This window comes from Orycteropus afer, unplaced genomic scaffold (genome assembly GCF_000298275.1).
Source record: "Orycteropus afer afer isolate SDZICR_OR568_19922 unplaced genomic scaffold, OryAfe1.0 scaffold00419, whole genome shotgun sequence".
Lineage (NCBI taxonomy): Eukaryota > Metazoa > Chordata > Mammalia > Tubulidentata > Orycteropodidae > Orycteropus > Orycteropus afer.
The window spans coordinates 116,134-128,384 of record NW_006922006.1 but is presented as its reverse complement, the minus strand read 5'-3'; the positions used below and the strand labels follow the sequence as shown (position 1 = coordinate 128,384).

Below are 12,251 nucleotides of genomic sequence, written 5' to 3'. Positions count from 1 at the left end.
GGCTCGTCATGCTCCTGGCCTCGGCCGTGGTGGTCTGGGAATGGCTGAACGAGCACGGCCGCTGGCGGCCCTACAGCCCGGCCGTGAGCCACCACATCGAGGCGGTGGTGCGCGCCGGCCCCCGCGCCGGGGGCAGCGTGGTGCTGGGCCAGGTGGACGGCCGTCTGGCGCCCTACATCATCGACCTGCAGTCCATGAACCAGTTCCGCCAAGACACGGGTGAGCTGTCGCCCCTGCCCTCCCTGAGCCCGTCTCCTTCCCTGGCCGGGATCTCCAGGCGCAGCCACCCGCCGGCCACCCAGTCGGCACCCCGCCGCAGTGGGGTGGGTTACCAGGAGGTGTGTGTGTGGGGGGACCGCTTTGCTCCCCGAGATCCTGTTAGCCCCCTGGCCCCATTAACGTCCAACCACGTCGTATCGGTGTCAAAACGCTCTTCCACGCCCCCTTTGCAGCCCTTGCGGGCTCGGAGCCCTCCGGTGTGGACATGGGCCGCCCCAGTGCACCAACCATCCCAGCCCCTCGCCAAGGCGCTCAGCCCGCACACCTGGGCCGACCCCGCTTTGCTTCAGACTTGTCGTAGCTGCCCTCCCACCACCCTTTATCGCCTCTGCCCGTCCAGTGTCGGATTAGGGAAGGAAGAGGGATTCCCCTGGAGGCTGCCCTGGCCCTGGACGGGTACGCGAGGGGCCGGAACCTCCCCGGGAGGAGAGGCCGGCGTTGGCGAGACTCCGGGCTGCAATCTAGGCGCCGTGGGGCCCTGGTGCGGCTGCAGGCACACTCGGGGCGCTGAAGCAACAGGCCGGAGCAGATGGAGAGAGGGAGGGCAGGACGACTGGGGAATGCCGGGCGGGGAAGCCGCTCCCTTTGTCCGCGGATTCCGAGGGAGAAGCTGTCCCTGGGCTTCCTCCTGAAACCGTGGCCTCTGAGGGAAAGACGTGCTGACCACCCGGAACGCTTAACTGTCTTTTTATGAGAATCAGGTGGCACTGTGGCCGCCACAGCCCTGCCTCTTAGCTGAGCAGCCTTTCCAGGGCAGGGGGAGGAAGGGCGCCTGCAGGGTGGGGGTCACGGTGTCAGGTGATCACTGGAGCGGGGAACAGGACAGACCATTTGTTTGCTTGGCTCAGCTTGGACGGAGACTTCATTAACAACCTGTGACAAGTGTCTGCTGTCTCCCTAGGAATCTCCTCAGTGAGCAAGGGAGGCAGGGTGGGAGAGGGTTCTAGAATTCTGTCCGGACTTTGAGCTGAGCAGGGTGTAAGGGAGGGACCGCCTCTGCCGAAGGGAGGCAGGTGTGGTGGGGAGGGAGGGGTGGGGAGGGAGGAGAGAGGATGATGGGAGAGGCCCCAGGGGTCAGAGAACAGCTGTGTGAGCATCTCCGGGAAAGCCCCCACATCCTGTGTGCTAATTGGGATTGTCATGGGAAAGGGGCATCGTTGTTCCAGTCCCGGTGTCCATCCTTTAGTCATAACTCCCAGCAACCTCTCTGCCAAGGACCTTGCAGATGCTGGCTGCTGGAGTCAGGCTTTCTGGGGAAAGGCGTCTGGAAGCGTTAGCATCTGGAGGGGCTTAAACCTGGGTAGGAAAGGCAGGGGGCGGGGCTGAGGGAGACTGTGAGGAGGAGGGAGGAAGGAGGAATGTGGCAAGATTGAGAAAGAGGATTAAGTGTTGCTGATGGAGAGAATGTAATTGTGCAATCTAAATAGAGGTTGGAGGTGAGGGTGGAGGCGTCAGATGGGGGAGTGTGTGTGTGTGTGTGTGTGAGTGAAAGAATGAGAGGGAGAGAGCGTGCCCATGTGTGCGTGTGCCTACGTGTGAGAGAAGCCGCTGAGCAAGGAGGTGGGACCAAGGACACCAGCAGTTCAGACACCTGACAGGGAATTCCAGTCCTGCTCAAAATAGACCAGCAGGTGTTAGCTTTTCTATTTCAGACGGAATCTCTGCAGCATATGGTTCTCTGCTCTGGTGACATAAAGGCTTCAGTCCCTCTCCAGCACTCGGGAAGGATAAAGCATCTGTGTTTGGGAGTAACCTAGAAGGCTCGTGGAGTCCCTGGGTGGTGCAAATGCTTAAGGTGACGCCCTCAGCTGCTGGCCTAAAGGTTGGAGGTTCAAATCCACTCAGGTGCCTCAGAAAGGCCTGGTGGGGTCTTTGTCCAAAAAATGAAAACGAGCCATTAAAAACCCCCTGATCCCCCTGGGGGCGCAGTGAGTCGCAATCAACTCAACAGTAACTGATTTTTTACAAGAGTCATGATACCTAGGACAGGTCATCGCATGAAGGACCCGTTCAGCACAAGTGAAGTTCTACAGAGGATTGGGCCAAGGGACAGAAGCTACCGCCCCTGGGTCTGACCCCTCTTACCTTAGGAGCAGGCCCACTCACCATGGCCTGGGGGTCAGCAGCTTAGTTAGAGGCTGGGCGCCTCGGATTTTAAAACGGAGGCAGAAAACTGGCCCGGAGGTCATTTTTAAGATGGCCTCTGGGTGTTTTCTCCATCCTTGTTTCTCCTTGAGGTACACTTGGTACATTCTTATCTTTCCTTGAGTGCTTTGGTTTCATCCACTCGTTCTCATCACCTCCCGGTCAGTGCGCACGGAACACCACCCCTCTCTGTGCCAGGCCCCGTGCTGAAGCCACGGGCTGCGCTCCCAGGAATTCTGGGTCTGCTGAGGAGCTTATCAAGTTAGAATAGGCCTGTCTTCTGGGTGCTGGGCTCTGAGCCCCCTCCTCTCCCTTGTCTGCCAACACACACAGCAACTCAATATAGCTCATTGATGAGGCGGTGACATGGTAGGAACGTTAAACCACCAGCTCCCAGGCAACCTCAGCCGAGCCCTGGCAATGTTTAATTAAATTACCCACCAAGCCCCAAGCCACAATTTAAAGCTGGGGACCAGAAGTGTCCAGTGAACAAAGGAGAGCTGGAAGTCCCCTGCTCAGAGGCGATTCCTCTCCTTCTTTGTTGCCTCTGATGTATGGAGACATTTCCTGACATGGAACCTTTGTCTTCTTGGAAGTTGCCTGCTCACTGTCCAGTCCTCCTCCCTCCACTCCCCTGGGCTCCTGACCTCAGCCAGCTGTCTCCAGGGAGATGGCTGGGGTGCTGCAGACATCATCCTCCTGCCTGTCTGCCCTGAGGCTTCTTCCCCTGGCTTCTTAGGGTCTGGGTTCACTTACATTCTGTGCTGGTCTCCTCTAGGCACTTGGGGCCAGAGAATCGGAGGAAGGACAGGGATGGGTGAGGGAGAGGAGAGTGGGCATGGGGAACTTCTAAAAGCCTTGGTCAGGATCCTCTGCACCGGCTTTTATCTTCGGCCTCACTTTCCCCTGGATCTTCCAACACACCTGGTCGCTGCCACCGCCAGGGTCCAAGCAGCAGGGTGGTAAAGCCCACGCTGGAAGTTGGAGACGAGACTCTGGCTCTTATCCCAGACTGGCTGGCTTACTGTGTGACCTTGAGCACGTCCCTTAGCTGCTCAGGTCTCTCTCTGCTCTGGATTCCTTCCCACTTTTTCCTCCCATCCTGTATGTAGATCAGCAGGTGAGGGCATTTGGCCCCCTGCACAGTGATGATGTTAATAAGAATGTCCATGGTGAGGGCAGGGTTCTTTCTGGCACAGCATTTCTGTGCAAATTTTGCCTTCTTTATGGAGTCCCTGAGGGTGCTCTGGTGGGGTAGTGCCTAAGGCATTTGACTGCTAACCAGAAGGCTGGTGGTTCAAATCCACCAGCCACTCCTGGGAAGGAAGACTGTGCAATCTACTTCCGTAGTGATACCACATCAGAAACCCAAGGAGGGGTTGCTATGAGTCCTATTGACTCATGACTCATAGCAGTGAGGTTTTTTTTTTTTTTTTTTTTTTTAGTGTGGAATCCCTGAGGGGGGCTGCAAATTGTTAAGCTCTCAACTACTAGCCAACAGGCTGAAGGTTTGAATCTCTCCAGAGATGCCTTGGAAGACAGGTCTGGCTATCTGCTTCCAAAAGGTTGGGGCCCTGAAATTCCTATGAACCAACTTCTACTCGACTTGATGGCGTCTCCCAACAATCGTGTATCTTTAATGCAGTGAGAAGAGTTGGGTGAAGAGCAAGAGTGAGTCTGACTAAAGAGTTTGGCAGCAGCCCCCACAATATCCTCCGACCCCATGTGAGCACAGGAATGGAGGGGCAGGTAACACGATGGCCACAAGACAGTTGCAGTATCGAGGACGTGCCATGTGCCGGCACCGTGCCAAGCACATTGCACACGTTGTCTTGGTTAATGCTCAAGCAACCTTGTGAAGAATCTGTTGTCATTCCCGTATTACAGAAAAGGAAGCAAGATGAAAGAGATAGTGTTCAAGGTTTCACGCTAGTCAATGGCACAGCTGAGACAAGTGTCCCACGCTCTGCTCCTCCATTCTGTCAACAGTTACAGAGCACCCACCATTCGAGGCACGAAGGATATAGCAATAACAAAACATCCAAGTGTTTGCCCTCATGGAACATTCTGCTGAGGGAGAGAGGGGCCAGGGACAGAGGCCTGGGATGGCCTGGACACAGTGGCTGCCACAGCCGCAGGGGGTCACTTGAGCAGATGTGGGTGTAATGCCCCAGAGACCTCCTCCGGGTGTGTCTAGAAGGTGCTGCTTCCCATGGCGCAGGGACTAAAACACCCTGTGTGCTTTGGGGTGTGGGTGTCTGAGTTGCTTGGAAAGCTACTATTCTTTCTTTTTGTTCCTGTGAGCATCCTCTGTTCCCAAGTATCCTGTTAGACACTTGGGGGTCACTGCACCTTCAGGCCAGATGGAATTTCCTCAGATCACTTAGTTCCCAGGCCTGACTCTAGAAAGGCCCATGACTAGCTCATTCTAAGCAAGTTGGTCTCTGAAAATAATTAGAGAATGAAATGCCACCCTCTTTCCGGTCCCAAATGTTGGTTCTGAGGCCTTCCTACTCTTCCTAGCTACCTTCTGGGCCTACTCCAGCTCCTCTTGGGCTGAACTGAACTATAGAACTTGCCCTCCAAAAAAGCAGCTCTTCCTTTTGACACCCAACTGTCTGTTAATGGTGCCTCAGAATTCTTTGATTCATTCTAGTATTCAGAATCTTACTTGGCTGCCTAGTACCGGCAGATGCCTCAAGCCTGTGAGGCAGCAGCTCAGACTTTACTGTACATGGAAACCCAGGCCTGGTATTCACATGCAGATTCCGCCGCCAGGCCCCTGGAGATGCTGCCCCCAGTGTAGACTGCATTGCTGACCTGAACCCTAGGAGATTCTGAAGCAGGTGATCCTCAAACCCATCCAGCTACTCATCGTCAGGCCTTCCCCATTTCCTTTCAGAGGGTCTCTCCGGTATGTCACCTCCTCATTTTCACTAGCAACACCCTCACGACTTCTCACCTGGTCTTGTCACTTCTCTGCTTCACCAACTTCACTGGCTCCTCATTGTCTATAAATGAAACCCACCACAGCCTTGCCTTTTACAGTCATAGAGTCCTCACCTCTCATGCTGGAAACCCAGGTTCACTTCCCAGCCATTGCTCTTCCTGCAAAACCACTACCCGTCTGTCAGTGAAGGATGGCATGTTCTAAGATGCTGAACAGGTGTCATGGAAGCTTCCAGTCTAAGATGGAGTAGGAAACATCAGCCAATGAAAACCCTATGGGTCACAGTAGTCTGACCCGCATCCCATCACAGGGATGGTGCAGAGCCCAGCAGATTTCATTCCATGGTCCATGGGTTGCCGTGAGTCCCAGGCTGACTCCACAGTAGCTAACACCACACCTTTGCTCTAGCATCCCTTTCCAGTTTTCTTTGGCTCTACTCTTGCCGAGAAGATGATCCTTTTGGCCTTATACATTCCTTCAAAATTCTCTGACCCCTTCCTCACTATTCACCGGTTCCCTCTGAAATGCCCTCCTTTGCCACTTTTCCCTATTGAAATTCATATCATCCAAGGCCTATGCCATTTGTCATCGACTCTTGAGATGTTCTCCAAACCGTCTTTACTGCATTTATTCAATCGATGTTTTTGAACCATTCGGACATGCCAGGCACTGGGGATGCAGTGATGAGCAAAAACCTTGATGCCCATTCTCATGTGACTGAGAGGTCAGTGAGGGAGAAAGACAATGATCACGTTAGCCACACAAATACATGTGTCGTTGCACATTGAGACAGGGCCATAGAGAACAGGAAGAGTTCAGAACAGTTAGAGTGATGGTTGAATGACATGATGGACGTAATTAATGTCACTGAACTGCACCTGTGAGGACGGTGGAAATGGCAGAGGTTTTGTTACCTACATATCGTTGTTGGGTGTTGTCCAGTTGATTTAGCCTCCTAGCGACCCCACATGACAGAGTAGGACTGCCCCATAGTTTTCTGGGCTGTAATCTGTATGGAAGCAGATTGCTAGGTCTTTCTACCATGGTCCAGGGGAATGGGTTCAGATGACCAGCCTTTCAATTGGCGTGCTTAACTGTTGCATCACCAGGGCTCTTTACTTACCTATTTGCCACAATAATAAGAACCAGAATTTGACTGCTCATGACAGCCCAGAGTGTCTTCCTTGAGGGACTGAGCCAAAATCTGAAGGAAGGATGAGAGTAAAGATACCAGTATGTTTTGGGGGAGGGGCCAGCTTTGTGGAAAGGCGCAGAACAGGAGAAGCTTGGTGACGGCGAGTGTGGCAGAAACGTGGGCACAGAGTGTTGGGTCAGGAGGAGGAAGTGTGATGGGGCCGCAGGGGTTGGATGGAGAGGACTTTAGTTAAGGGGAATTTAGGGAAGGGATTTGAGCAGGAAGAGGATGTGATCAGACTTCCTGCCAACTTGGCATTTGTTGGCCCCCCTTCTGGGTGAATATTCTGCCTTATAAATTTGCGCACTTGGTTTCTGGCTCCTGCTTAGACTGAGAGCTACTTGACGAGGGCCCAGATTTTTGCATTCCTCACAGCAGCTAGTGGGTGCTCGGCAATATGTGACACATGACTAAACACCAGATGGCCAGAAGTCTTTAATCCATCATGGTTTACGGAGCCCTCTAGGCCCCTGGGTGTCACAAGTGGTTTGCACTTGACTACTCACCTAAAGGTTGGTGGTTCAAACCCATCCAACGTCACCACGGAAGAAAGGCCTAGTGACCTGCTGCCATAAAGATTGTTGTTTTTGGTTGCTGTCCCATGGCCACCCCATGTGTTACAGAGAACTGCTCCATAGGGTTGGTTTTCTTGGCTGTAATCTACCCTTTGCACCTGACTGCTAACCTGAAGGTTGGTGGTTCGAACTATCCAGTAGTGTCACAGAAGGAAAGGGCCCGGTGATCCCTTAAGATTACAGCCAAGCAAACCCTTTGGAGCCCTTCTACTCTGTAATACATGGGGTCACCATGAGTTGGAATTGACTAGATGACAGCCAGGTTTTTGGTCATCGTGGCCAGCCACTGTGCGAGGCAGTAGAACACAAAGAGTCACGTAGCAGTACCCGTGCCACTTAAGGTGCCAGATGAAGAGTGCAGAAACACTGGCTCAGAGGAGCTGCCTGGATCAGGAGTGGCAGGATGTGAACCCCAGAGTTCCTGAATTCAGCCTCCTGAGGGTGGGGCCCAGATTTGGAGATCATTTCAAGAAATGGATGACAAATGACATGGGAAATGAATGATATGGAGAATCTTAACAGGGAGAAAGGCCAAAGGAGGGCATTTCAGTAGAAGAGTCCTGGTGAATAGTTGGGCATGGAGGATCAGATGTATATGGAATGTGTTGTTGTTGTTATGTGCCGTGGAGTGGGCACTGACTCATAGCAACCCCTCCTTGGGTTTCCGAGGTGGTATCACTATGGCAGTAGATTGTCCAACCTTCCTTCTGAGGAGTGGCTGGTGGGTTTGAACTGCCAGCCTTCTGCTTAGCAGTCAAGTGCCTTCAGCACTACACTACCAGAGCTTCCATAGGGAATGTATGAGGACAAAGAGGTTGTCCGTTTGGCAGAAGTAGAGGAAGAATAGAGCATAGAGGAAGATAACCCTGTGAAAGCCAGGGCATCCCCAGGACGGGTAACAGTGTTGTGAAAAATGCCTTGACCCACTTCTGTGAGAATTGGTGAAGTGCATGGTCCCTGCTACTCTGAAGAGAATATACAATGGTGCCATTTAAACTTCTAAAATCTAGTTTCCTCATCTGTGAAAGAAGTTTCATAGGTTGCCAGGAAAATTGTATGTGAAGGTCCTAAGTAATAAAGATTGTGCAAATATGAGTTATGTGAACACACTTGCACACCCTCCCACATCCTTGAATGCCACTTTCCCCATGACTTCTCGATCCTGCTTAGACATAGAGCAGAAAATAAAATAGACTGATGATCACCAGCTTGTATTGAGCTCTTGCCATGAAATAGATGCTGTGTTAGAGCTTTATAGTCATTCTTCCGTTTCATCCTCAGATCCACCTGTGGAGTGGCAATTGGGCTCCAGATTTGCAGATGAGGAAACCGAGGCTTAATTGCATAACTGAAGGGGGCGAAACCCTACCGATGGGGCCAAAGCCGTGCTTTGTCCCTCAGCAAGCTGGCTACTCAGAAAGCAAGTGGGGGGACTCGCTGCCCCCCTTCCTCCCCTGCCCCTCCGCTGCCCCCATGCACCCCTGCAGAAGTCCTGGCGCTAAATAGCGGATTGTTCTGCTTTGCCCTCCAAGCCTCTGAATGTTGATGTTTTGGGTCATTAAGGGGCTTGGAGATGGGGTGGGGAGCTGTCGACCCCAGGAAAGGCCTGAATGGCCATTGTTCCCTTTCTTCCCTCTCTGAATGGGAGTCTGTCCCTACTCTTGGTGTCTCCCTCTGGGTCGGAGGAGGGGGTGGGTCAGAGGCCGCCAGAGGAGAGCCTTTTCCCACCACTTTGATCGACGGAGTTTAATCCGACAGATGCGGAGATTTCCAGCGGGCTTGGAGCCCCTCTCAGCTTCTCCCACCCTCTCTTGAGCCAGGTGTCTTCAGCCTTCATGTTTATATCCATGAAATGAGCTCTGGTTGGGGATGGGTCTGAATTTGGGTTTTGGGTGGGTCGGAGAGAAAGAGGCAACAGATCCAGGCTTAGTTCCCTTCAGTTCTGCTGGCTCACTTCTGTATACCTAGGAATCAGTCGTTCCTCTGTTTGCCAGTCTCCTGTGTGAACACCTGTAGTTACCTGGCCTCCTCACCGCCCCCAGCGGGACTGTAGAAACTAACACATTCTCACCTTTAGGAGAACTTGCGCTCTTGAAAGACATTCGATAAAATTATTATCATGACCTTTATTATTGTTCATTGTTTTTCACCATGCCCATAAATGTGCTAGAAGCCAGCTCAATTGCCCCCACCTCTGGGAAGCCTTCCAGGGTAGAAGCAGAGCCCTCCCTTCTGTTCTCTATCCTTTCAATGCCCAGGGAGCAAGGACAGAGTGGGGTGGGTGGTGCAATTTAGAGGCGCAAGGGACAAGGGATATGGTATTTATGAACATTCACGAGTCAGAATGGACTTGGTGGCAGTGAGTCTGGTTTTGGTTTGTATGTGTCAGGAGTCCTGGTGGCGCAGTGGTTAAGTGCTTGGCTGTTAACGGTCAACAGTTAAAAGCCATCAGCCACTCTGGTGGAGAAAAAACCTGGCAGTCTGCTTCTGTAAAGATGTACAGTCTTGGAAACCCTTTGGAGCAGTTCTTTGGTGCCCTGTAGCGTTGGTGTTGTGTTGGAATCACTTCTGTGGCACACAGCAACAGCTATGTGTCAATGGCTTTCTATATACCTTAGTGTAAATTACAGGACGCATGCGAGATCCGGTACCTGGCTTATACTGAATGGCTAAGGAGATGCATTTAATTTTCACTAACCCCCATGGAGTAGTAGTTCTGGGTTGGAGCCCACCCAGAGGTACCTGGGAAGAAAGGTCTGGATCGGCTTTGCTAAGGTCATTGGTGCTGTTTGTTATGGTCGTTTGGTGGTGTTGGTTGCTGTTGAGTTGATGCGATTCCGAGTCATGGCGACCCCCGTTGTACAGAGTAGGACTGCTCCATAGGGTTTCAAGGCCATGACCTTTTCCAAGCCGATCACCAGGCCTGCCTTCTGAGGCGCCTCTGGGTGAGTTTGAATGGCCCAGTTTTGGCTGGTAGCCCAGCGCTGAATCATCTTCTCCACCCAGGGCCTCCTCCCATAAAGGTTCTAAAACCACTCTTGAGTCGATTCCAACTCATCACCACCCTATAGGACAGAGGAGAACTGCCTTTTGGGGTCCCAAGGCCGTAAATATTTATGGAAACTGCCATATCTTTCTCCTGTGGAGAAGCTGGGGTTTCAAACCGCCAGCCTCTCCATTGGCAGCTGAGAGCTTTAAGCACTGCATCACCAGGGCCAAGAAAACCCTGCAGAGTACACTTCTGTCTGTGACACATGGGGTCATCACGAGGCAGAACTGACTTGGCTGCAACAGGTCTAGTTTCTTCTTATAAGTGAATAGACTTGGCCACAAATCAAAGTCTCTTGACTCAAAACTGGGATAGGCTCTTTCTCCGGCCTCGTGCTGCCTCCCTCATCCTTCATGTGGACCTGATCTACTCTGCCCTCACTTGACTGTAGGTAGGTTCCTTAGTGGTAGGAACGGGTATCCCTCAAAGTTGAGACTCCAACAGGGAGCATTGTGCCTGACTCACAGTAGGACCCATTTAATGTTTGCCTGTTAATGTAACCCAGCCAAGTGTCATTCCATGCTGTCTCTGACCCTCTACTCTGTCCCACTCTGGCAGGAACCCTCCGACCAGTTCGCCGCAACTACTACGACCCGTCCTCGGCCCCTGGGAAGGGCGTGGTGTGGGAGTGGGAGAACGACAATGGCTCTTGGACGCCTTACGACATGGAAGTGAGCATCACCATCCAGCACGCCTATGAGAAGCAGCACCCCTGGATCGACCTCACCTCCATTGGCTTCAGCTACGTTATTGACTTCAACACCATGGGCCAGATCAACCGGCAGACCCAGCGCCAGCGCCGTGTGCGGCGGCGTCTCGACCTCATCTACCCCATGGTCACTGGCACCTTGCCCAAGGCCCAGTCCTGGCCAGCCAGCCCCGGGTCAGCCGCCTCACCCCCCGCCCCACCTTGCTCCTGCCCACAGTGCATCCTGGTGATGAGTGTGAAGGCGGCCGTGGTCAACGGGAGCACTGGGCCCCTGCAGCCCCCAGCAGCCCGCAAGAACATGGCCCTGTCTGGAGCACTCAAGCTGCCCCCACCACCGGGTCCTGGGGCCAAACCACTGGATGGCACAGGAACCATGCGGGGCCCCGTGAAAACTATCCCATCCCAGGCGGGCCGGCGGCCAGCCTCCAGCACACTGGCGGGGGCGACGGCAGGCTCTCCTGCCAGCCCCCCAGGAGCCAATGGCAAGACCGGAAGGGTGGCCCTGGCGACCTTGAATCGCACCAACCTGCAGCGGCTGGCCATCGCCCAGTCCCGGGTCCTGATCGCCTCTGGGTAGGTGCTGCTAGTCTGCCTCTGAGCATGGCCCCGTTGTGGACTTGTTGTTAGATGCCCCAGTTGATCCCAACTCATGGCAACCCCATGTGTGTAGAACTGCTCCATAGGGTCTTCAAGGCTGTGACCTTTCACAGCAGGTCCCCAGGCCTGTCATCTGACACGTCTGGGTGAGTTTGAACTGCCAGCCTTTCAGTTCATAGTCCAATGCTTAACCATATGTGCCACCCAGAGACTCCACCATGGCAGACACAGGATGTGTCCAGTCTGGGTCCGAGATGAAGGACGGTGGACCAGGATGGATGTAAGCTCTGTCTTGTACACCTCTACTCTGACACACATGAGGTCACCATGAGTTGGAATCAGCTTGATGACAACAGGTCTTGTCCTGACCTCCGGCTGCAGCTGGAAGAAGGCGATATGCTATGGTAGAAGAAGAAGGGTCTGGCTCCTGGGGTCCAACCCAAAACCATTTGCCATAGAGTTGGTTTCGACTCATGGCAACCCTATGTGTGTCAGATTGCAACTGAGCTCATAGGGTGTTCGTTGACTGATTTTTCAGAGGTAGATCAGCAAGTCTTTTTTCTGAGGCACCTGGATGGACTCAAACTACCAACCTTTCAGTTAGTAGCTCAGTTCACTAAGTAGCTAGGTTCCTCTGCTCCACGCAAGGACTCTGGGGTCCAACCTGGCCTGAGTTCTAATTGAGACTTTGCCTCTTACTGTTGTTGTTGTTGTTATGTGCCGTCGAGTCGGCCCCGACTCATAGCGACTCC

General features: G+C 53.1%; 1 protein-coding gene across 1 annotated transcript in view; it reads left to right on the top strand.

The window, feature by feature from the left end:
• Positions 1–8: 8 nt before the first annotated feature.
• DTX4 (deltex E3 ubiquitin ligase 4) overlaps positions 9–12,251 on the top strand; it is a 39,331-nt gene continuing 27,088 nt past the window's right edge. The window contains exons 1-2 of the mRNA XM_007953841.2: positions 9–219; positions 10,752–11,475. Of these exons, the coding sequence (XP_007952032.1) occupies positions 9–219; positions 10,752–11,475 (935 nt within the window). The remainder of the gene's footprint in view (positions 220–10,751; positions 11,476–12,251) is intronic.